This window comes from Aethalodelphis obliquidens, unplaced genomic scaffold (genome assembly GCF_003676395.1).
Source record: "Aethalodelphis obliquidens isolate GAN/ISIS:26980383/991018 unplaced genomic scaffold, ASM367639v1 scaffold16, whole genome shotgun sequence".
In the NCBI taxonomy this organism is placed as follows: domain Eukaryota; kingdom Metazoa; phylum Chordata; class Mammalia; order Artiodactyla; family Delphinidae; genus Aethalodelphis; species Aethalodelphis obliquidens.
In genome coordinates this window covers 15,600,230-15,626,392 of record NW_020837960.1, presented here as the reverse complement: position 1 = coordinate 15,626,392, position 26,163 = coordinate 15,600,230, and the positions used below count along the sequence as shown (strand labels likewise).

Sequence of the window (26,163 nt, the reverse complement as noted above, 5' to 3'; positions counted from 1 at the left end):
TACAGGATTTGCTAATCCTTCATTTCTTTAGACTGTGGTTTCTTACCTGTTCTTAGTCATAATCTTGTTTGAGAATCTAATCAAAGCCACAAGACCTGTCCCCAGGAGAGTGTATACAACAGGGGTTTCAGCGATTTTAAGGTCATCAGGTGAGATCCTTTGCACTATATTGTCAAATTTGCTTCAGCATAAACCACACTACCACATATATTTGGACTATCTTAATCTTCCAACAAATAATACATTCTCCCAGAACCACAATTTGACATTGGGTGCTTTTCCTAAATTGAGGGCCAACAAGAAATGGCACACGTTCTACCATTAGAACACAATCTGCTGTGGTTCATGTGTAAAGATTCACAATATATTTCTGAGATAAAGCAAAGTTTTTTCCTTGACACCCTGGAACATTTTCTTTCATTAAATGAAAACTACATAATCTACTATATTTTCCTTTTCTGCCTTGTGTCAAATGCAGCAGTTCCCCTTAGCCTAGATTTTTCTGCCCTTCTCACACTGCTCCTCCCACCCTTCTCTTTCCCATGTTGTACTGGCTTTTATTCTTTTACTAATGTGTTAATGAATTTGTGTTTTAAGATTTTTATTTATTGCTTTTTGCAAACATTTATTACATTCAAAATGAATAATTTTTAGGATAATGGATATGACTAATATTTAGAATAATTTTCCTCACATTTCTCACATTTAAAAACTTTAACTGTTCCACACTGACTTTCTTTTTAAACTTCTTAAATGTAGGTATAATTTCTATAAAATAAAAATCTTAAATATTTAGTTTCATCAGTTTGGACAGTTTTAAAATTATAATCTGCTTTAAATCCTTTTTGGAAGCAAGAAGGGTATAAATCAATAAATAGTTGATTCATTCATGACTTGATCTGTGTCTGTCTGGCAGGGGAAACTGGTGGGACTAGAAGTAAGACAAGATAAGACACCATAACAACTATATAGATAAGAGTGACAGGGTTAGTCTAAAAAGATAGCAGAGAAAATAAAAAAGGGACAACATAAAACTGGTATTACTATCAAGGCTAGAAATAACCAATATGAAAAAGAACAGAAAGGAAGAATGGCTGAGGAGCCCACTTTACACATTATTTGTTTATAACGGGTGTTCAACAAAGCCTATTTTGTTTTGTTTTGTTTGATGAAAAATTGCCCATGTTTTATTTTATTTTTTTTAACATCTTTATTGGAGTATAATTGCTTTACAATGGTGTTAGTTGCTGCTTTATATCCAAGTGAATCAGCTATACATATACATATGTCCCCATATCTCTTCCGTCTTGCGTCTCCCTCCCACCCTCCCTATCCCACCCCTCTAGGTGGTCACAAAGCACCAAGCTGATCTCCCTGTGCTATGCGGCTGCTTCCCACTAGCTATCTATTTTACGTTTGGTAGTGTATATATGTCCATGCCACTCTCTCACTTTGTCCCAGCTTACCCTTCCCCCTCCCCATATCCTCAAGTCCATTCTCTACGTTTGCATCTTTATTCCTGTCCTGCCCCTAGGTTCTTCAGGACCACTTTTTTTTTTTTTAGATTCCATATATATGTGTTAGCATACAGTATATGTTTTTCTCTTCCTGATTTACTTCACTCTGTATGACAGACCAAAGCCTATTTTCAATCAGGTATGAAAAAGTCAGATTTCTTGCCTTCTCAAAGCCACAGTTGTAGCAGAAATTTAGATAAGAACTCAGAAGTTACTCATATCCTTAAACTCATAATAGTTAACAGAGTACTCTCTCTCAAACCGATAACAAAAAAATAAGTTACACACTAAAACACAACTATACCATTACTATAGTGATGAATAAAACATGTACTTTATAGGCTAGCTGGTTATTGACCTGGCTTCTTGATGTAATAAAAATCTGTAAAGTGATGAGTTATATAATGAGATTCATTAAATTTCAAATCAGCTGTAGTCATTTCACCCCCTAAAAAAACTCATTCAAGAAACCACCTGAATCCTAGACTTAACTTTTAGAAGTATACAAATCTCACACTAAACTGGTTTGGTCTCTATCACATACAAAAGCAACTATTAAAGATCCTCGAGTCCTTGGATTCATTTAACTCCCTTTTGTAAGCAGTTACTCTACGGTTCTCAAATCTTAACCTAAGGAATTTTAAAGGTATCTAATTTCACTTTGGCTCCTTAATTAGAAGTCAAATTAAATGTCTTGAAAAATCTAGCATTCAATGATCTTCTTCCTGTTAAAACAGATAGTCCTTCTGCTATTGCTCTTCCTCAGTAGAAACAACTCTCAATAAAATTCCAGTTTATCAGTATAATTCATTCCTCAGCAAACATGTGAGTATCCACCAAGGGTCAAGCATTGTGTAAAACTGGAAATACAAACATATACTAATATACTGATAATAAAAAAAAGTTTAATTCAACGAACAGTGATCTATTTTTAAGCACCAGTAACTCAAACATGAAAAAACTACAAATGAACAGTTAAGTGAGCATTAAGTCAAGTGAATGACATCATCAACATGTGGAAGAATATTCCAATGTAGAATTAGTACGTTTTATGGGACAATGCCATATTCAAAATGAAGGTAAAAGTAAACAAAGTCAGGGCATATAACTGCTTAAATTTCATTATTTAATGATGACTAGAGAAGAGATTATCAATCTGAAAGTCGATTACTGAGAAACTATAACAGAAATTTTTCTCCAGTAAGAACACAAGCTCATTAACTACTCTCTTCATTACTGTTCACTCTAGGTATCCACCTGTCTTCTTATATGAACACACACTACCTCTTTTCCATATCAACATGATACAAAGAAATTCAGCCCTTAACGTTTTAAGTTTATTGGTTGTAAGTAATACTCATATTTTTTTGTGTCACTTGATTATAGGTAAATTTCCTAGTCAAAACAACAAAAATAGATTATAATTCAGGGGGAGATTCATCAACAAACAACAAAAGTTGCTAAGCATGAGAGTGAAGCCCAAATTAAAAAGGTACAAAATCAGCACAAAACACGTTACTGAAAAATATTAGTTTTAAATTAGCTAAGTAATTTATGAAAGAAAAATAAACTGCTCTTAAATTTCTCAAATTTCCTTAATTGATACTCGAAAGGAAGGGCTTCAGCTCAAATGAAACCAAACTAAAAAATAATAACAGTAAACCACAACTGGATATAGCCTTTTCTGAAAAATGGTAATTTAAAATAAAAGAAACATGTATGTGTCCACAGGTTGTGATATCCTCAATCCCTGAGGAAATAACATCTACATTCAACTACCCCTTTCCCACACATACTTTCTTCTGATTTCTTTGGGCTTTAAAAAATGAGTATACTTTAAATACATAGAGAGAAACCACTCACATGAGCTTTTAAATGAAAACAAAATCTGACCCATATTCCAATACATAGTTAATGTCATATTAAGAGGGGTAAAGGGAGGGCTGGAGGGAATTAAAATTCCAAACCTAAAACTTAGCCAAGTAGTATAACTTTTATTTTCCAAAATTTATTTCAATGAATTTAGGCAAAAAATTTTTTGTTAAAAGACACAATTTTGTTCTGTAAGATTAATACCACACCAAACATAAACATTTTAAAATTTATTCTTTGATCCGCCTGCCAATGCAGGAGACACGGGTTCGAGCCCTGGTCTGGGAAGATCCCACATGCCGCAGAGCAACTAAGCCCATGCGCCACAACCACTGAGTCTGTGCTCTAGAGCCCGTGAGCCACAACTACTGAGCCCGTGCGCCACAACTACTGAGCCCGCATGCTGCAACTACTGAAGCCCGCGCGCCTAGAGCCCGTGCTCTGCAACAAGAGAAGCCACTGCAATGAGAAGCACGCACACCAAGATGAAGAGTAGCCCCCCGCTCGCTGCAACTAGAGAAAGCCTGCGCACAGCAATGAAGACCCAACACAGCCAAAAATAAATAAATTTATAAAAAATAAAATAAAGTTTATTCTTTGGTGGAAGTGATTTAAAAAATTGGAAGTGCTGTAAAATATTAATTTAATTTTATAGGAAAGAGGTAAGAATGTGAGAAAATTGTTTATCAAAAAGTAAAGAGATCCAGGATTGGAGCCACTCACAATCATGGGAATTAAATTAAATCTTGAGGAGCAACTATGGAAAACAGAAGCCAAGAGTGGCAAAACTTGGTCTCTCAACTCAAATCCTTTTTATAACTAACGATTCAATTTTTCTTATACAGTCAGTAAACAGATTTTTAAAATGTCATATTAAGATATCACTAACAATTTCAGTTTATAAATACACATACACATTTTAGTTCCAAAAAAAAGTCATATCCAAAACACAAAAGCAATCACATACTGATTTTTGTCCTCTCTCAATTACTACTACCAAAAAGAAAGAAAGAATAAAAAGAAAAAAAAAAAAAGAAAAGAAAACTCCCTGAGAGGTGGCCAACATTCCAGAGGCATTTCTGCATAAAAAGAGGTAATGGGCAGACTGCTCAGCTCAACAGTCAGTGGCCCTTTGCAAGCCTCCTAGGTGTATTCCCAGCAGACACGTTATCAGATTAAAGGAACTGCAAACAAACTGGGCTGAAACCTTTCTTTGTCCAAGTCCAGCCTCTTCTTCCTGTGATGTCATACTACAAATCTAGCACGCCTTTCGTTTTCTCTTCAGAGAAAGCCCATCTCACAATACAGCTGGTAACCGAGGAAAAGGCCTCGATTCAGCAAGAGCTAACACGCTTAGGAATTTATTTCGGAACCTTTGAAAGACTCCTCTGCTTACCACCATCTGGGATCCACTGCAGGAATACGGAAGAGGAAAACCTCATTTAGAAGGAAGGAGCAAGAAGTAAATGACACCGAACTGGGAATGTTTAAGTCTCTGAAACTTTGTGTTGAAAAGCAAAATAAGATTGCTAACTTTAGCTTAAACGTTCTGGAGCATAAAGAAACTTTCATTTTGGAATATTCATCTTAACAACTGAAACTGAAGTTTACCAGACGAATAGTTTTCTTCCATCTCAGAACACAGCTTTTATTTAAAATTTATAATCCAATGGATTGGCTTCACTGACTGCGTTTTTTAAACGTAGCCCTGGAATCACGGATTTTCTGGAGATTTGAAAATGAAAATATTTTCTTATTGAAGAACCAAGTGGAAACTTTACAGCAACAAATTTCATGTCTCTTTTGGAAGAAAAAGAAATATTTATAAAATCACGCAAAGATCCAAAGGATTTGCAAATACATTGGAGGTTATAAAGGGGTCACAATCTGAATACCAAAGGAGACCGCAGCTGACCAAAGGACTTCAACACTGTAAACTGGACGTGACTTTATAATGGTAAGCAATAACAGCTCCCACTGCGTCTATGATGATTCCTTTAAGTACACTTTGTACGGGTGCATGTTTAGCATGGTGTTTGTGCTTGGGTTAATATCCAACTGTGTTGCCATACACATTTTCGTCTGCGCTCTCAAAGTGCGAAATGAAACAACAACATATATGATTAACTTGGCAATGTCAGACTTGCTTTTCGTTTTTACTTTACCCTTCAGGATATTTTACTTTGCAACACGGAATTGGCCATTTGGAGATTTACTTTGTAAAATTTCAGTGATGCTGTTTTATACCAACATGTACGGAAGCATTCTTTTCTTAACCTGTATTAGTGCCGACCGATTTCTGGCAATCGTCTACCCATTTAAGTCAAAGACTCTAAGAACCAAACGAAATGCAAAAATCGTTTGCATTGCTGTATGGTTAACTGTGATGGGAGGAAGTGCACCAGCAGTTTTTTTTCAGTCTACCCACTCTCAGGGTAACAATACCTCAGAAGCCTGCTTTGAAAATTTCCCAGAAGCCACATGGAAAACATATCTCTCAAGGATTGTAATTTTCATCGAAATAGTGGGATTTTTTATTCCTCTAATTTTAAACGTAACTTGTTCTAGTATGGTGCTAAGAACTTTAAATAAACCTCTTACATTAAGTAGAAGCAAAATAAACAAAACTAAGGTTTTAAGAATGATTTTTGTACATTTGGTCATATTCTGTTTCTGTTTCGTGCCTTACAACATCAACCTTATTTTATATTCTCTTATGAGAACACAGACGTTTGTTAATTGCTCAGCAGCAACAGCGGTAAGGACCATGTACCCAATCACTCTCTGCATTGCTGTTTTAAACTGTTGCTTTGACCCTATAGTTTACTACTTCACGTCAGACACGATTCAGAATTCAATAAAAATGAAAAACTGGTCTACCAGGAGAAGCGACTCCAGATTCTCTGAAGTTCAAGGCACAGAGAACTTTATTCAACATAACCTACAGACCTTAAAAAATAAGATATTTGACAACGAATCTACAATATAAGCTGCCTTAAATAAAACCACTGGGACTTCACTGGGACAGAACCTCCAAGTTCCTTCAACTGTGAAAAGTGTTTTCTTGGACAACTATTTCTCCACCTCTGAAAGAAAATAAACATGTGGACATTTTAAAGTTTTTCATTTTAAAAAAATGTATTCGATGTGTTAAGCATTAAAACGTATTCTACTCTTGTATATACTCCATTTTATTTTTCTGAGCCATTTTGATTTGTACCTTCCTCTTCATTAAAAAAAAAAAAATCCCTAAAGTTGTTCAAACTCTAAAAGAAACTATGATGTAAGTCATGTGGTGACCATCTGTATGGTCTTTGAATGTCTTAGTAATTTTATACTGGATAATTAACAAATATTAAAAGTTTCATTTAAGTGTTTAATACTTTTATTCAGTATATATCTAATTTTGATTTCAATCTGAATTGAAACTACTAATCATGTTTCTTAAACTATAGCAACATAAATGAGAAAGAGAAATTTGAAATATTCAGTAAGCGTTTTTACAGCATTTTTCAAAAAACAGTAAAGAATGTAGTGTTCTGTAGAATGACATACTGACACTATTTGAGGCTTTCAAGCAGTCACGCTCAGAGATAATATTTAGGATTTTGCCTTTGTATGCAATTCGTAAAAAGCAGATGCTATCCACACAGTATAGTATGTTTTAAAATTACTCTTTTGATCCATTTTCTGCATTTAACAGCAGCCAATTTAAAAATGATATATGCCACAAAAACTGAGAAAGGAGGAAACTAACAAAATGTTATTTTGCTAAGTAAATTAAAAGAAAATACTATTACAGGTACACTTTAAAGGTATATTTATGTCACAATAAATAACCTGTATTTTAAGTATTTTAGATCAGAGAAGCAACCTAGATAGTGAGCTATAATACTTGGCACTTAGAAAGTGATCAATATATATCTTTTGACCACTGAAGCCACTGAATAGCTGAATATATTATTTCAAGTAGGCAAAATGTTACTGTATGTCAAAATAATCTATGAAGTAAGGACATAGTTCCTTCTATAAAAAGCAGCAAAACTGCAGGGCCAAATAACTAAGTACAATTACACTTTCATTTCACTAAACATAAAAAAGGTATTGCTTTGAGCTATAATTTAGATATAAAGCACCAATTACACTGAAACTTTTTCATTTTCCAACACATCTTTTTTTACAAATTCAAGCAGTTTTCCAAAGTTAGCTAAAAAAATATTCTTTTTACTTGAGAAGAAAGACATATAATTAAATTTAGCATTCAACGTATCTGATTTTTACATTTTCAATCTTCCAAGTCCTGAATACAACTTTGGACAAACACTCTTTGTTTTAAAGATTTAAATTTGATTTTTGCTGTTCTCTGGATTTGAGCTGCAATGACTTCAAATAAATTATAGTAAGTAAGTAAGCTAAATAAGCAAATCTGTTTTCAAAAAAATAACAGTGGGGGGTTTTCTTTACAGAGCTATAACTTCCTTTAGATAAACCTGAAGCAAAATAAATCCCTAAAAAAAAAAAAACTAGTGAAGAAATTAAGCATAGTTCTTTATATCCCAAGAGAAGTATATATGTTGTAAACATGTTTTCTTCAACTGATGCTGAAGTGATTTTATTTGATATTCTTCAGAAAAAACAAATACATTAAGCACTCTAAACACATATTTTTGAGTTGGAAAGCAACTAACAACTTAACGATGTGGAAGAAAGGGGCAGTGAGTTTGTAACAGATTTCTCAGAACTTTCCTCGGCTTAAATATCTGTAAGCAAGATCTCAAAGCATGGATGCTATTTTAAAATACAAGCAAAATAGTCATCAGATAGTTGTTGTTACTGTGCTCACTGGAGAAATTTTTGTTGCCCGCTTGTCAACAGGAAGATGAATCAAAAGTTTTATAAGATTCTTCACAAAGTAATACATAACAGATAAATATTAGTTTTCTTATCCAGAACTTCAAATCCTGGGTAAATCTTAACTACAGGGACAGAAAGGGTACTAAAGTTATTTTCCTCTGTTAGCACTGCACTTTAAAGTAAATTATACATTTAGAAGGTTTTCTCTTTCCCCTTTACCCAGAAAACCTGTATTTAAGGAACTCTGAGAATTCACTTTTTGTTTCCTTAGAGTGACAATACAACCCCCCGCCCCGCCCCGCAGACACTGTGCCCACTGTTTTTAACATCTTTATAAAAGAGTAGATAATTTATCTAATCTTCCTTTCCATATTAACTTCCCTCAAAGGAAAAGAAGTAAGACGAAAAAAGTTTCGAGGTGTGGAAAACAGCTTTCCAGCATCCTAATGATGGGCTCTGAACTTAGAAATGATCTTTTCTAAGAAAATATCAACCAAGTAGCTAGTTTACCAAAACAATGTATGAAAATATATGTATTATATCCATACATTAAAAGGAACTTAAGACACTACTTTATCAAGGAGTTTTGTCTTCATATTCTACATTCGAAATACCGAAAGTAAATTTGAGGTATAAATCTTAATTATAGAATTGGTATTTAAAGAATCAGTCACTCATTTGAGGAACATAAAATAGGAAACTGAACATCAGCAAATTTCATATACCCAATTGAGAAACATTTAATTTGACTGGTATGCAGCTAGCAAGAATCTGAAGCAATTGCAATTTTGGACTTCTGATGAACGAGGTACTTGGTCTTTTGTCAATGTATTAATGCCTTGCAATGCCTTGCAAAATCTTAACTATCTCCCAACACCCAAACTTTTTAAATGTCTGCATGCCAAATCTAACCGCAGATGTCACAAATGAGGGAAGATGTGACCTGTGTGCTCTTAGTTGTGAATGAACTTTTATATATAAGATTTCATAAATAGTGCTTCCTAGTGGATGAATCTTAAGGTAATCCTAAGGGAAATTGTTTTTAAAAAGCTCTTTTGAGCTATCCTGAAAACCAAATCATCCATTTATAACATGACTTCTAAGAAATAAATTCCAAATTAAAAAGAACAAATGGACAAATTTAAGGACACAGAATATATTTAAATCAACAAGATTATTTAATGATCAACAATATTTCTTAAATAGCATTTTCCAGAGATCAACATATACACTGTCCTAAAAATCACTAATTCTCAAATTTCTATTTTATCTCTTTCTTCATCTTTTTTTCTTGATGTCTGCTACCCATTTTTTGACAGTCAATTTTATAAAAGTACAAAGAATATCAATTAAACAGGGCAACAGACAGGGATAATTAAAGAGTATGAAATTAACTCCAGGCAAACTTTTTTAGCAAGTCTTTCCCCTTCCTCCATCTCTCAAAAAGATTTATTCCAGGGACTTACCTGGTGGTGCAGTGGTTAAGAATCCACCTGCCAATGCAGGGGACACAGGTTCGAGTCCTGGTCCAGGAAGATCCCACATGCCGCGGAGCAACTAACCCGTGCGCCACAACTACTGAGCCTGCGCTCTAAAGCCCGTGAGCCACAACTACTGAGACCGTGAGCCACAACTACTGAAGCTCATGCGCCTAGAGCCCGTGCTCTGCAACAAGAGAAGCCACTGCAATAAGAAGCCCACACAGCGCAATGAAGAATAGCCCCCACTCGCCGCAACTAGAGAAAGCCAGCAACAAAGACCCAAGACAGACAAAAATAAATAAATAAATAAACAAATTTATTTAAAAAAAAAAAAGGATTTATTCCAGTAACTCCTTAAAAGCGTACAAAATTATCAGTGCTAGAAGCAGTGGCCAAAACAGAACTCAAGATGCAGGACTGCAGAAGTAGAGATAATTCATGAATTTAATAATCAGTTTTCAAACTCAAAACTTGCTTTACTCATATAGATTCAACCAATCAGATACCTTTTGAAAATAATTAAAGTTAAATAAATATTTATGGCCAACAGGAACATGAAAAGATGTTCAACATCACTAATTATTAGGGAAATGCAAATCAAAACCACAATATCACTTCACACCTGTCAGAATGACTATTCTCAAACCGTGTTGACGAGGATGTGAAGAAAAGGGAACCCTCCTGCAGTGCTGGTGGAAATGTAAATTGGTGTAGCAACTATGGAAAACAGTATGGAGATTCCTCAAAAAATTAAGAATAGAACTACTATATGATCTAGCTGTTCCCCTTGTGAGTATTTATCTGAAGAATACAAAAACACTCATTTGAAAAGATACATACACCTCTATGGTCACTGTACCATTATTTACAATAGCCAAGATATGGAAACCACCTAAAAGCCCATCAATGGATTAATGGATAAAGAATTTGTTATATATTTGTTTGAATAAATGGTACTCAGCCATAAAAAAAAAAAAGTCTTGCCATTTGCGACAACATGGATGGATCTAGGAGGTATTCTGCTAAGTGAAATAAGTCAGATGGAGAAAGATAAATACCAAACGATTTTACTCATGTGGAATCTAAGAAAACAAAACAAATGAACAAACAAAACAAAAACAGACTTATAGATACAGAGAACAGACTGGTGATTACTAGAGAGAAAGGGCTAAGGGGTGGGTGAATTGGGTGAAGGGGATTTACTGTATGGTGATCAATGGTCACTAGATTTTTGGTGATGATTTTTTTGTAATGTATCCAGCCGTCAAATTACAATGCTGTACATGTGAAATTTATATAATATTATATACCAATTTTACCTAAATAAAAATAGGAATATCTACAAAAAAAAAAAAGAATGAGAAACAAATATGTGTTTTTACAGCAAAGTTACAGTTATTAGCCATAGGGTGAATGTGCTGAGTTCCATTATCTTCCTATCAAAATGAATTCTGGTAAATTCATAATTTAAAACTGAAAGAGTCTGGAGGTCATCTGATACAACTACTTCACCTTAGGTAGAAGAAACTGAAGAACTAAAAGGCTAAGTAACTTCATAAGGTCACATACAAGTTACGGTAGAGCCAGGTAAGAATCTGGTTTTTCTGACTTGTCTATTCCTTTAATGGTGGTAAGGGGAGTAGCACATGCAAAGGCCCTGCTGGAGAGAACATGGTATATTGAAAGGATTAAACCAAATCCAAAGTGACTGAAGATCTAGGGCTGAGATCTTACACAGGCCATGATATAGCCACGTTAAGATCTGAGGAGATGTGGGAAGCCCTGAAGGATTTCAAGTAGAAGGACAGACATGATTACATTTGCATTTCAAAAAATCCCATCCCTCTGATTATAAGGTAGAGATGCATCTGTCTTCAGCAAAAAGAAAAAAACAATCACAATAAGAGCTATATTTATTCAACTGAAATTTAAAGAGATTCTCTTATCTTTTATTTTGATTATATCCTTTCCCCCTTATTAAAATGGACTTTCTTTTTGAAATGATGGAGATGACGATGGGAAGAATATTTTAATGTTGTTACTTGGTAAAATTAAGTGAGAAGCCCTTGTGGAGAAATTGATACATTCATATACTGCTGGTGGGAAACAAAATGGTACAACTCTAATGGATGGGAATCTGGCAATACCTAACACACACACACACACACACACACACACACACACACACACACACACACTTATCCCACTTCTAGGTATTTACCCTGAAGATACACTTTCAGTAATATAAAAATACATATGTACAAGGTGCAGCACTATTTGAAACTGCAAAACACTGGAAACTCCCTAGATGTCCAAGCATAGAAAATTGGTTGAATAAATTATTGCACATGTACACAGTGTAGTACTATGCAGCTTTAATAAGGAATTAAAAAGAGCTCTATGAACTGATATGGAGGAGTAATTTCCAGAAAGTGTTGTTAAATGAAAAAGTAAAGTGTAAAAGAGTACATACAGTATACTACCTTTTTTGTAAGAAAAAGGCCAAATAAGAAAGCATACATATATCTGCTTGTTTTACAAAAAGAAACACAAGAAACCAAAAGAAAAAATAATAATAAGGAACGGGATGGGAAACAGTATAGAAGAGATATGGAAGGTTATGACACTTATCTATGTGTAAGATTTGGGGAAGCATGTTAATATTGTACATCAGGAATCAGAAAACCTTTTCTTCAAGGGTTATACGTAAATATTTTAGGCCTGCAGGCTGCACAATCCTGCTGCAACTTCTCATCTCTGCATCACAGTGCAAGAGCAGCCACAGACAACAGAAATGAGCGAGCATGGCTGCGCTCCAGTAAGACTGTATGTGCAAAGTCGAGTGGCTGGCCTGTGGGCTGTGTGTGCCACCTCCTGTGCTACAGTCAGAAAACTAAGGATAACACGGATGGGAGAGAAAGAGAAAATACCTAGAACTCCTCCTCTATTGGTGCCTGGCACATAACAGGTCTCTGCAATTCACTGCTGAATGAATAAACCTTAAAGTTCTATTAAAAGATGGACCGGAGTTCTAGTCAGGGCTTTGCTACAAACTAGTATAACTATGTTGACCCCTTCATCTCATCTAAGAGGTTTGGACTAGATAACATGTAAGGTCCATGCCATGCCTCACATACTGTTTCTCATTCTAGTCAGTTAAGATGTCCATCCATTCCTTCCTTTTAATAACCACTATCACCACTGTTCCCATGTAACACTGGGACTACTGCGGTTGCTCCCTCGCTCAGCCTGCTTTCTAGTTTCTTCCCTCAACCCATCCAGGACAGATCAACCAGATTCACCTATTAAGTCACCACTTTATGCTGGTCACTTACTGTTCAATTTTAAAAGGTGTCAGACTCTCCATTGACTGAGAGGAAAAATCCAGCTTTAAAGTACCAGATTGTCCAAAATATGGCCCTGACCTACTCAATTTTCTGGTTTCTGTCTTCCAAACATGATTCTTCCACTGCAGGTTGGTCCCCTACTTGTCCTGTATTTATAACTCTCACTTTTTTGACTCTAGATATTTAGACACATGACACACTACTTGCTCCTCCCCCACCCCAGTCTGCCCCCTTCTCTGATGAAACCCTTTCCATCCTACAAGGCCCAGTTCAACTCCTAAACAAAACCTTTGATAATGAAGGTTTTTTATTGTCTTTATCACTTATTTGGTATCTTTTTTTCTTACTGCCTTTGTTAGCTATCTTTTTACATGGGCTATGTCTTATTTTCCTAACTAGACACCTCAACCTCCTTGAGGAAAGGGATTATGTTTTGTACTTTGTATTTTCCATAGCACATAACATAGGATTAAAATAGAGAGATCAGAGATTGAAATGAAGGGGCTTAGAGTTAAGAACAAATTAGATGTTACTTGCCTGCCAGACTGAAGATTCATTTTTAATAACCAATATTTACCTACACAGTACCTACTCTGTATTTATCAAAGTCGTTCTAATAAATGTCGCATACGTACCCACACACAAAAATGCAAAGAAACTTTTATTTCACCAAACCTATAGTTCATTCAATTCTTCAAAAACCCAAGGAAAAAAAGGCAAATTTTCCTTTGTCACTAGTACTCTGATACAAGAATTCAACTCCTGTAGTTATCACCATAACTCTTATTACTCGATTTATGAATCTTAAACTGTATCTGTTGAATCCCCACCATTTAAATGAGGTTATACAGTTGTTAAAAGAAACTATGTCTTGAAGACATTCTTCATGGAATTATCTGACTTCTCTTTTGGCATCACTGTTTTGTAGGCCTGCTGCATCCTAGGATTTTCCAGTTGTTTCCTCTCTGCACTCTTGTGACAGATTCACTCTTTCTTAGGTCTCATGATTTCTCCCTTCTAGGATTTCTTTTTTTTTTTTTTTAATTTGCTCAAGCATATTCTCTAGTAATTTTATTTTAAAATGGATGTTAAGAGATGAACTTTCTAAGAGATGAACTTTCTAAGTCCTTGCATGTCTGAAAACTGTTTCACTTTACCCTCACGTTTGACGTGTAGGTCAGCTACAGAATTCTAGTTTATCAAACATCCAGTATTCCTGATAAGAACTGCAATGCTGATCTGGATCTTATTCTACTGTAAATAATTTACTTCTTCTCTCTAGAACCTTTTTATAATTTTCTCATTGCCTATGGAATTCTGAATTTTCACCAAGATGTATCCGTATTTATTCATCCTGCTTGGTACTATGAGTCCTTTCCATCTGATGCCTCCCATCTCTGACTGGCTTAGAAACTTTTCTTCCATTAATTTTTTTTTTTTTTTTTTGGCTGCATTGGGTCTTCGTTGCTGCATGCGGGCTTTCTCTAGTTCAGGCGAGCAGGGGCTACTCTTTGTTGCGGTGCGCGGGCTTCTCACTGCAGTGGCTTCTCTTGCTGTGGAGCACGGGCTCTAGGCAGGCGGGCTTCAGTAGTTGCAGCATGCAGGCTCGGTAGTTGTGGCTCATGGGCTCTAGAGCACAGGCTCAGTTGTGGTGCATGGGCCTAGTTGCACCGTGGCATGTGGGATCTTCCCGTTTCGGGGCTCGAACCCATGTCCCCTGTGCTGGCAGGCGGGTTCTTAACCACTGCGCCACCAGGGAAGTCCTTCTTCCGTTAATTTTTAAAAAATTATTATTTTGTGTCCTCCATTTTTTCTGGTCTTTCTTTTAGAGATGAATACACAGATACTGAACTGAGGTACCCCAAAATACCAAAATAAGGGGACTATACCCTAGCAGCACAGTAGTTTTATATATTTTCCTTTTAGGCAGAATCACCTTTCTATTTCTGTTTTTTTCTTCAGGTCTATTGTAGAAGTCTGGATTCACCACAATTTCTGCTCTGCTTCTCCTGCAGGCACCAGCAGGACAGCACAGCCCTGTATGTGTACACGGAAGCTGGGATAGGACCAGGCATACATCTATATAATTTGTGCACTACACGAAAGCACGGGGCTTCACTGTAAACTCTGCATAGCAAGCCAGGGGTGGTTGCATCCAGAGGGGCATCTTTTTCTAATTCACTAGTACAGAGGGAGGCAGTTCATTTTCCTGATTCCTATAAGCCGGCATGGCCTGAGGTGAGGCATTGGTCCAGATGTTTCATGGACCAGTGGTTCTCAAAATGTGGTGGCTAGACCAGCATTAGCATCACCTGGAAACATGTTAGAAATACAAATTCTTGGATCCTACCATAGAACCTTTGAGGTTAGGCCCAGGAACCTGCAATCTGTCTTTTTTTTTTTTTTTTTTTTTGTGGTACACAGGCCTCTCACTGTTGTGGCCTCTCCCGGACCGGGGCACGAACCCACGTCCCCTGCATCGGCAGGCGGACTCGCAACCACTGCGCCACCAGGGAAGCCCTTTAATCTGTCTTTTAACAAGCCCTCCAGCCTTTTGATACATGCAAAAGTTTGAGAGCCGGTGGCAGACAGCACTTTAGAAAAACTCTCCTGATTACTGCCAAACTCTCTGTACCTTCTATTATTACTTTGAACTTAGAGGCTAAGAATCCCACTTCCACTGTGGGAGTCTTCGCCTACTGTATTCAGTAGTTTTCTCTACTTCGTTGTATTCATCAAACAGACACCTCTTTTACTTTTTATCCTCAAAATTGAATTAACCCCTAAACTTCCCACTTCATAGTCTTGGTACTGCTGAAATTCACTGCCATGTGGTTTCTTCCCTTTTCTGTCACTTGTGTAGGGTTTTGGGGGAGAAAGGAGGTAAAAATGTGTGGTCATTTTGCTATTTTAAACCAGAGATAGTCTTGTTTTTAAAAGCAATTACACAGTCTTAGTTACACAAGAAAAAGTTATACTACTTAAACCCTTTCATTGTTGCTAACAAATAACATGCAAAGGGCTTTTTCATCAAAACAAAACAAATTCTTATATTATGAACGATATAATCTTCAATTTAATTTTCTTTAAAAAATGATAATTTTCCAACTGTTTAATCAATTACTAATTGTTAGCTCATATTTTAATAGGGCATAAAAATCTATGAATCATTTTATTATAATTCTTTATTTTAAAGTAAAGAAATGTATTTAATTACATGAGTTTAAAATATTTACACTGGACTAAAATTTAGGCTTTTCAGGAAAAAGAATTTTATGTATAGTATTTGATAAAAACAGAAGCAGCCATTTATTTAAATAAAAATGAATAGTACTTAAAACATAGCGCTAAAAAAATTAGCTTTTGGTTTATATGTCACATATGTAATTTTTGCTATGGCCAAAATAACTGGTTTCAAAATCGTTGTGGAAAAATTGCTATACTTTGTGTTGTGGTCTCATGAGACTTCTTTAGACTGAAACACACATAATATAATCTTAGCTACTTAAGAGAAGGAAAAAGTATGGACATGTGCTAAAAAATAAAAAAGGCCATGTATAAACAGTTTGTCTACAAGAGATTACAGAGCTGTTCCTAGAGAAATAAGTACAAAGGTCAGGGATATCATTTTTGCATTATTATGGTAATTTTTACCCATCTCCATCTACTCAGCCTATTCATTCTTCATTTGAAACTGAACTGTGAAAAGGTTTATGTTCAGACAACCCTGTTCGAATACGTGAGTTAGGTTCTGGTCTAAAAGTACACAGTATTAAAAGTGTCCAGTATGCCTATTACAAAGATAATGCAAAAGCTTATATTTTCAAGAATAAGTTTATATTTTCACGAGTTCAGTACTGGATTAGGGAATCCTATGTTCATTTTTGTTTATTACTCATGTATTAGTAAAAGATAAGTCATTTTACTTTACCTCTCTCATTTTAATGTTTAAGAGAAAAAAATCAAAATGGTAAAACTTAAGTTATAAAAACTAGCATTACTTAATCTGTAAATAAAATTTTTAGACTATTAAATTATCTTAAAACATGGAAAGGGTAAGTATAATGACCAGATAGTAATAAAAATAATACTTTTTATTACTTTATTAATGAGGATAAAAATGACCAGATATTAAATTCTAAAAAGGAAATGAAACAAAAGATAGCAAGATAGACTTACGTTAGTCTCTGAGAATTCTTAGAGTATAATCAAAATCTAAAAGACAAATGTTAGCCTTTGAGAATTCTTAAAGAGTATAATCAAAATCTAAGAGAAGTTATCTGTTATAATTTAATGGAGGCAAGAAACAATGAAACCGAGCAAGAATAATAAAAAGTTTTTTTGAAAGAGTGAGACACAAATACAGCTGTTTCCTATTGTAAGTTTTCTTTAATCATGTTCTAAATCTAGCAAGTACAAGAAGACACCAAAAATACTTTTGATATTTGGGTATTTCTGACAATAACAGAAAATACTAAGAATCAACATGTAAATTAATAAAACCACAAATGCAAAGGTCACTCACATGCATTTTAAAACAGACTAGGTTATGACAGTTTAATTTTAAAAACATGACCTAAATATCTGGAAAAGATAAATGCCAAAAAGTTGGATCTATTTTATAATTAAAGGTAACTGAACTTAGATGATTTAAGAACAATTGCCCTACAGTGGTTCTAAAATTTTACTAAACTCACCATTAATAACAGCCTCTGATTTGGCTGGAGGAATTCAGAAAATACATTAAATAGAACTGAGATCTCATAAGATTCTTCTACTTTTTGTTTCTTGCACATCTAGATTCCAGAGTCCTTCCTCACTATTACAGTCAGGATATGACATGATACAAGTTTAGAGACTGAAAATTCTCAGACTATATTCAGGTAATTTTCTAACATCATGACCTTGTAGAAGATACTCTCTGACCAAGAGTACAAATGCTTCCATTTCCACAGGTTAAGTACAGAGGATATTTCCAAGCTATTCTTCTACAACTGCTACAATCTCCCTTCTTGTCTGTACTTGAATAATGAACACTGCCCTCAGGGTAATTACTGACATGATTCATAACTAAAAGCACCATAACAAATTCCAACTGCAGTATAACAGAGAACACTGCCCACATTTAACAATGCTGGAATTCAGTTACACCTCTTTCTCCCTGAACTTATTCCATTTTGAGAAGGCAGTGAGGGAGGGGGAGGTGCCTCGGGAGAAGAGAAGAGTTCTACATACTTGTAGTAAGCTGGGATAAACAGATCCAATACTGTTTAACCGTGTTCTCAGTTCTCTGTTCTTAGGACATCACTGTAGAGTAAAGACAATGAACTGAAGGAAACTAACAATTAATTGTGATGTTTCTAAAATGTACCATTCTCATAAATGTCCATTTATTCCTCACAACAACTCTGATAAGTATTATCATGCCCATTTTACAGATGAGAAAATCTGAGATACAGAGGTATAACTTGCTCAGAATCACACCAAAGCAAGTTACCTGGCATCTTTGAATGAACCTCAGCTTTTCCTATCTATAAAACAGGAACAGCAATGTTTACCTTCTGTGAAGATTAAATGAGATGTGGTGACGCCAAAGCCCAGGCTCCTTCTGCTACCACACAGTGACACAAACACAGATAAAACATGAATAAAGAAACTAATCACGATAGTGCATATACCCAGCAGTAAACTAATACACACCGTGAGACAGCATAGAGGTTACGAGCACAGTCTCTGGCGCCAGATAGTCTGAGTTAAAATTCTAGCTCTGCTATCAACTTAGTTTTGTGGGTAAGGGAAACAGTCTCAATTTCTCTGTACCTCAGTTTTTTCATCTATGAAGTGGTGATCTCCTTCACAGAGTTGTGCAAAATAAATGAGTTAACACATTTCAGCACTTTTAATAGTGCCTGTAACAGCATACATGCAAAAATGTTACCTATTATGACTTCTACACTGAAATGTAATATGCATAAGTGAGAGTCATTTTGATGCAGCTCTGTATGATGATCAGGAAAGATTCCAAAGATGTAAGCTAGTGATGAGCTTTTTACAAGCACTGCTTTCTAAAGCAAGTTTCTATGAGCTACCTAAGGGACATTTCTGAGTTTGAGATTTTTTTTTTTATATCCCTGAATTTCTTTAGTCCCTTGTGCCAATTCATGAACAAGGAGAATGTATAGTATGGACAATGGGGGAGGGGGAAGGGAGACATGAACAGACAAGTCTTGAATACTTCACTGTGTCCTCCACAGTGAACTCTAGCAATTTCTCATGTGTGTCAGAGTGTTCTAAAGAAAGAAGGAGACAAGTACATAGAGAAAAGAATAGACTGAGGGGTCAAGCACAGGGTTCAAGACAAGATGGCACCTGAGCAAAGGTTTAGATATGAAGAAAATTTTAAGCTTAAAACCATAAACAGATCTGGATCAAGAACTCAGGCTCACGTAAACATTCAATACAGGAGAAGACATGCAATAATTTATAACAGTTATCTATCTCAGTTTCTTTGGGTTTTCTGTTTGTTGTTTTTTAACAGATGAAGAACAACATAAAAAAACATTTAATGCCTCATTGATTCTTCAATGGCTTAATTATGAAGAAGAAAGAGAGTTATTTTATTAAATTGAGCTTAGAGTCTTAGCGCTTTATAAAGCAACCATCTATTCACATTTTAGTGGATAATTATTCGTATGAACTAAGTAAGTTACTATCCTTATTTTTGTACTTTTTCTGCATATCTATATTTTTTAATTTCTCTCTAGACCACTGGAGAACACAAGGTCACTATTAAAAATTTTATTTCTAAGATATTGCCTTCCTTTATTTTCCCTTCTTGGGCTTTACATTTTTTCATTCTTATAGAAGACTTTAGGCATACCTGGAATCTTTCATTAAAAACTCAGAAAAAACTCAGTTTTCACATTTCAGTCTATGAAAAGAGACCTGGTTTTCCATTTTACCTCATTCCCACCCTTCCCTTCAATCTCCTTGAGGGTTGATCCAAATACCTAATTTTATCAACCCTTAACTATCATGGATTCTAAAAATACTTATATTATTAAATTAAAATCTCATTCTAAGAGTTACCTAAATGAAACATATAGACACAGCAGTAACTCCTTTTAAAATATAGTTTGCTCTTTTTGTAAGGTCTTCTAATCTTTTCTTCCTGAAGAATCCAGTAGATCAACAGTGAGTGTGCACTACACAAAGGAGCTGGTCAACAAAGGGTAGTACCTTCCCTCCTTCCTATTACTGACTAGCTCTAGGGCAAAACAATCACCTTGTTACTCAAGATAAAAAATGTATTATATATATTTTCACTTAGAATAAAATTTTATACTGTCTCATATGCTTGACTACATGTTACAGTGGTAATAAAAAGTGTGAATGAATAAACAGAAAAGATGTGGTACAATGAGAGGGGCACTTTACTAGACCAATGTGGAATTTGGAATCAAACCAATCTGGGTTCAAATGCCAAGTGTGTGACCTTAGACAAACTGCTTAACCTTCCTGAGCCTGTTTCCACTTTTGTAAAATGAAAATAGTATTAGTGACATCACAGATTATTATGAGAATTAAATTAGACAAATACTTTTGGTGCACAGCACATTGCAACCGGTCAAGGAGTATTAGCTGTCTTCCATCCATTGCTAATTAGCTGTCAGGTGGGACACAAATATTCTGTGTTTCTCTTTCCTCATACGGGAAATTAGATTCATGGCTACACCTACCTTGCGGATTTAGTGTAAAGAACCAACAGAGTATTTCATTTTAAAGCTCAGTAACGTAGGGGCATCTAGAATCTGGCTCTTCTAAAGAGTGGCCCATGGGCTAGCAACGTCAGAACCATCTGGGGGCCTGTGAGAAATGCTGAATTGCAAGCCCTGCCCTAGAACCACTTGATAAGAAAGTATATTTTAATAAGATCTCCATGGATATTGAAGTTTGAAAACTACTACTAAGAAAATAACCCTCAGCCTGGAAGTAAGAAAAGGACTTTATCAATATCATTGTGCCAAAAATCCAAAAGGACAAAGGGCATTGACAATAGTGCATATTGATTTAATTAGCTTAGGAGAGCAAGTTAGAGGCAGCAGGCATCATGGTCTGGTAGAACTTGAAATAGTGAGAAATACAGAATAATTCACAAGGAAAGGGAGGGGAAAGGCAGAAAAAACTAAAACACTAGGTAAAGAGCACAATATTTTCCACAGGCAAATGAGCAGTCTAGCCCATGAATAATATATTAATGCTTATAATGATGTCCCTGGCTCAAAAAGAAAAAGTAAAATTACTTTAAACACGCTCTTTCAAAGACAAAAGCATGTATTCTATTTCAAGATTATTTCCCTCAAAAAAGTTGTGTGTGTCTCCACACACACACACACATACATTTTACTGTCAACTAGCACATAAAATTATCTGGTACATTCACTTTTGTATAATATCTCATTTATCAAGAGAGTTAGCGCTCCACTTTTCACAAGGCTAAAAACTCTAACTTTTAAGACTAAACTACTAGTCTTAAATCAGTACTCATCTACCATTGCCAATGCTGGGCCATAATTTTCCCCCAATGTACCTCATGCTAGGCTTTCCTACTTGTGTCCACATTTCCACACCTGTTGTTAAGTCTTTTCCCATCCACATATGATTGATCACTTCCTCCTTTGACCCTCATGGTTTATCTTACTTCACAGTATATTACAGTGGGTTACTTTTCTACTAAGTTCCAAGCCTCTTAAAGGATAGGGGCTATTTTCCATGTCCTTAGATACCTCACAGGAGAAAGTATAATTCCTTTAAAATATCTGGTGTACACATATCAGGTATGGCCCAAAGAGAATTGAGAAAAACTGAGCTAAAGGAGAATACAGAAATGAGACCTCTGCGTTACCTTTTTTTGAAAAATGTTTCTTCAAAATGTTATAAATTGTGAAGCAATCTAAAAGAATATGGATCCACCTTCAGTAGTGGCAAATAATTCTCAACACTTAAACAGTTTTGTAGACTTATAAAATATTTGAGCTAGAAATATTCAAATCTTTTGGTCTGTCTCAATTTACAAAGCAAGAAACTAAGACAAAGACATTAACTTGTACATGAAAGAGCTAGGCCCTAATGCCAGGTCTTCTGATTCCACGTCCCACACTAGGCCATACTCACTCTCACTAGATAAATGTGGTATGCTCAAGAGATGAAAGAACTCTCTGCACACAGTATGTGTCTGAGGAATAGTGGAAGGCTAGCAAGGTAAGGCAGGGCCAGATTATCACAACCAGAGTAAAGAGGCTACATTTTTCTACATGGGAATGCAGAGCTACTGTAGGTTCCTGAACAGGAGTATGGCATGAATAGCATTTAGGAATATTAATTTAGCACCAAAGTATAAAATAGAGGGTAGTGCCTAAGCTGGGAGACCAAGCAGGAGTCTATAATAATATGTTAAATGCAAGGACGTGATGATCTGATTTAGGGAAATGTAAATGAAAACAGATCTTTAACATAATAATGAAACAAATATAAAGGACATGGTAAAGTTTTTTGGGTTTTGGTTTCTGTTTTTTTAATTACAAGACTATATCTAACTATAGTGAAAAAGAAGGAAAAAATGCTCAGTATTCAAGCCTGGATGACTTGAAAAGTAATATAAAAATATAGATATTGGGAAGCAAAGTTGTATTTAGAACAAAATAAAATAATTTCAGTTTTGAAAGGTAAAGTCAAATCTCCTAAATCACTTGAGAAGCTACTAGTCAGTTACGGGAATTAAGGGCAAGAAATTAGGAACATGTTGGGTCAGAGTGAAAGGTTAAAGCCTTAGTGATATTTTCAGAAAGAATCAGACTTTTTAAAAATAAATGTTTTCTCTTGCTGGCAAAGAGATAAAATATATGGTTTTTTAAAAAAAATAACTCGTGAGGAGCTTTTAAAAACCCAACATAAAACATTTTTCATTATAGTAGCATGGTTGCTATATAAATATAGTATATGGTATCATATTACTTCACCATCCTTACCCATATTTTTAAAAAGTGTTAAATATGGCTTAATCATTATCTTACATTTCATTCACCTTCCTGAGACATAGTTCTCAGTAAAATATAACTTTTGAAAAAAATAATGTCTAATGGTAAATACTAAAACCATTGTGCAAAGTGCACCAGAGGTTAATGATCTACCATCCAAATATACAACAGATATCCTTTCTGGCTTTTTCAGAGCCACAGGCTTTTCTCCCTTTTGTGTTCATTTCCTGTCAAGTCTGACATTTCAAAGAATACCAAAGAAGCTTAAAAATTTGTTTACAAGTTTGTCATCAAATCAGGACTCTAAAAATACAAGCTATTCATTACAACTGTACTGACATGTAAAACTGGTCTTCATTTAAATTTTGGAAAAATAATAAAATGGAAACAGTTTTAATCTTTTCTTTTGTAAAAGTGCTCTGGCCAAACATTTGTGCAACTGAATGAAGAAACCTGCTAATGTTTAGTGACTACAAAAAAAACAGTACGACAAAACCCAATTTAATGAGTCAGCTATATTTGACAACATTTAAAGGAGGCTCAGTTTTCTTGTGACTTATTAAAATTAAATACAACAGTTAATTACTAGTACTTCTATGCTCTCCATATAGTAAGTACCACTCCGAAAAAATATTATTCAGAAGATATGATGCATTTAATACAGGAAAATAGAAATGATACCCTTTAAGTATACATATTTAAAAATACTTTATCAATCACTAAATACTATACATAACTCTTTCGGCTGTGATGAAGGGACAGAGACCAGATTTGTCTCAACTACAAAATCGAACAACATAAATGAAATAATAGTTTTCAGACAATGAACAACAAACAGTATAGGACAGTAATCTGTGAGAGAAAGAAAGCAAATAGTAAGCCCCACCTTTGCCTGGAGACAGTTCCCAGGCTACAACACAGGGAGGAAAAACTGAAATAGAGCCCAGTGGTCTGCCCGGTTGGAGAAAACAGAGTTGAGAATTCAAGAAAGCTAAGGCAGCTAAAATTAGCAGGACAGAATAGCAGAGCAGAGAGTTACACAGAAAGGAGAGAGCTGCAAAGACAGAGCTCCAGGAGGCTGCAGAGGGTTACTCTCAAGTTTTCACCCTAGTACTGATCAGTGCAGGAAAACTACCCAAAACCAGAAAAAGAACCATCCCAGGAGCTGACATAGGGCCAAGAAGAGTTTTGATTTCCACCAGCCAGGGTGGAAAAACCTTGTAATATATGGGACATCAGGTAGAGTACTCAGAAGGGGACTGCCTCAACAGTGGGGAGAAATTAGCCATAGATTAAAGACTGCCCTGGCTTTGTCTATAAACAACGACAAAAGTCTTTAAAAGATCAAACTGTTTCCAAGTAACTAAACTGAGTCCCAAAACACAGCTCGAGAATAGTGAAAGGAATATAAAAATATCCAGGACCCAGTAAGGTAAAAATTCACAATGTCTGGCATCCAATAAGAAGTCATCAAGCAGGCAAAAACAAACAAACAAACAAAAAAATCCCAGAAAAACATGACCCTTGAAAGGAGAAGTATCAGTTAACAGAAACAGTCCTAAAAAGACATAGATGTTAGAATTAGTAAACGGGAACTTTAAAACAATCATTATAACTATATTCCATATGTTTAAGAAAGTAAAGGAAAGCACAAATATGTTAAAGAGAGATATGGAAGATTTAGAAAAGGATTCAAGTCAAACTTCTAGAGATGAAAAACAGAATACCTAAGATTAAAAATATAGTAGATGGAATAGCAAATTAGACATTTTAGCAGAAAAAATTAATGAACTTGAAGACATAGCTATAGAAACTATTTCAAACGAAACAGAAACAAAAACATCTGGAACCCAAAAAAAAGAAGAACAGAGCATCATGATGTGAGCTGTGGGACAACTTCAAGTGACCTAATACATGTATGACTGGAATCCCTGAGGGAAGGGGTGGCGGGAGTCAACAAAAACATTTTAAGGAAATAATGGCCCCAAATGTCCAGATTTGATGAAACCTATAAGCTCACCTTTCGAAGCAGAACTCCAAACAAGAGAAACATGAAGAAAATTAAACCAAGGCACACCATAATCAAATTGCCTAAAACCAGTGATAAAGAGCTGCTGTGTAAGAAGCACAAGTACTCTAAAACCAAAATGCTATAAGATGCATAGTTTCTCACATGAGAAGCCCAGAAGGATGAGATGAGGAAGGAAAAAGAAAGAAAGGAAGGGAGAGGTGAGCACATACCAAGAAGCAGCAAGGTTCCAGACTTGAGAGTTAAGAAGCATCTTGGAAGTGGATCCCGCCTCAGACACCAGCTGATACTACATGGTCAGGGATGAAGTACCCAGTCAAGCTCTTCCCAAATCCCTGACCCGCAGAATCATGAGCAAAATAAAATGATTGTTTTAAGCCACTAATGTGTCATCCAGCAATAGATAACATTTCTAATGGCTCTTTTCTGTCAACATTTAATCCTTCCTTTCCCATCTTAAAAACTAATCTTCCCTCCACCTCACATACCTCCAGCTATACGTTTACTTCCCTTCTCAGACAAGACTGATGAAAGCTATCTATAATGACTGTCTCCACTTTATCTCTCACTCACATCTCATCCAAATTCCACTGCAATCTACTGCTGCCCCCACCACTTCTTGTAACAGTCCTCGCTACCTTCACCAGTGGCTTCCTTATTGCTGAAACTAATGAACACTCTTCAGTTCTTACTGACTGCTCCTACAGTGTCTGAAACAGCAAGTGCTCACTCAGACCTTTCAGTACCCTCTCTTTCAGAGAGCGAGTATGACACCACTTCTGATACTCCTCCAGTCTCTGAGGAGGAATATCAGATGCCTCAATCTCTTTTATAGGTTTCTCTTTTCTGTCTATCGCTTAAATGTTGAAGCTCCCCAGGATTCTATCTTTAATATTACCAGATGCATAGGTCCCCTACAAAAGGTTTTTATTTGAGAAATTAGCATAATGAGATTTGTTCTGCATTTATGAAAAAATTTCTCAGGTGGCTGTGAGAGAAATAGTATTAAGGCAGCAAGAGATGTGG

General features: G+C 35.5%; 2 protein-coding genes across 6 annotated transcripts in view; one reads left to right on the top strand and one right to left on the bottom strand.

The window, feature by feature from the left end:
• RB1 (RB transcriptional corepressor 1) overlaps nucleotides 1-26,163 on the bottom strand; it is a 135,354-nt gene that overhangs the window by 39,652 nt on the left and 69,539 nt on the right. The gene's annotated exons all lie outside the window — the stretch shown is intronic.
• Nucleotides 4,813-6,769, top strand: LPAR6 (lysophosphatidic acid receptor 6). Its single transcript, XM_027116298.1, has one exon. The coding sequence runs from the start codon at nucleotides 5,344-5,346 to the stop codon at nucleotides 6,376-6,378; it is 1,035 nt and encodes a 344-aa protein (XP_026972099.1). The 5' UTR covers nucleotides 4,813-5,343; the 3' UTR covers nucleotides 6,379-6,769.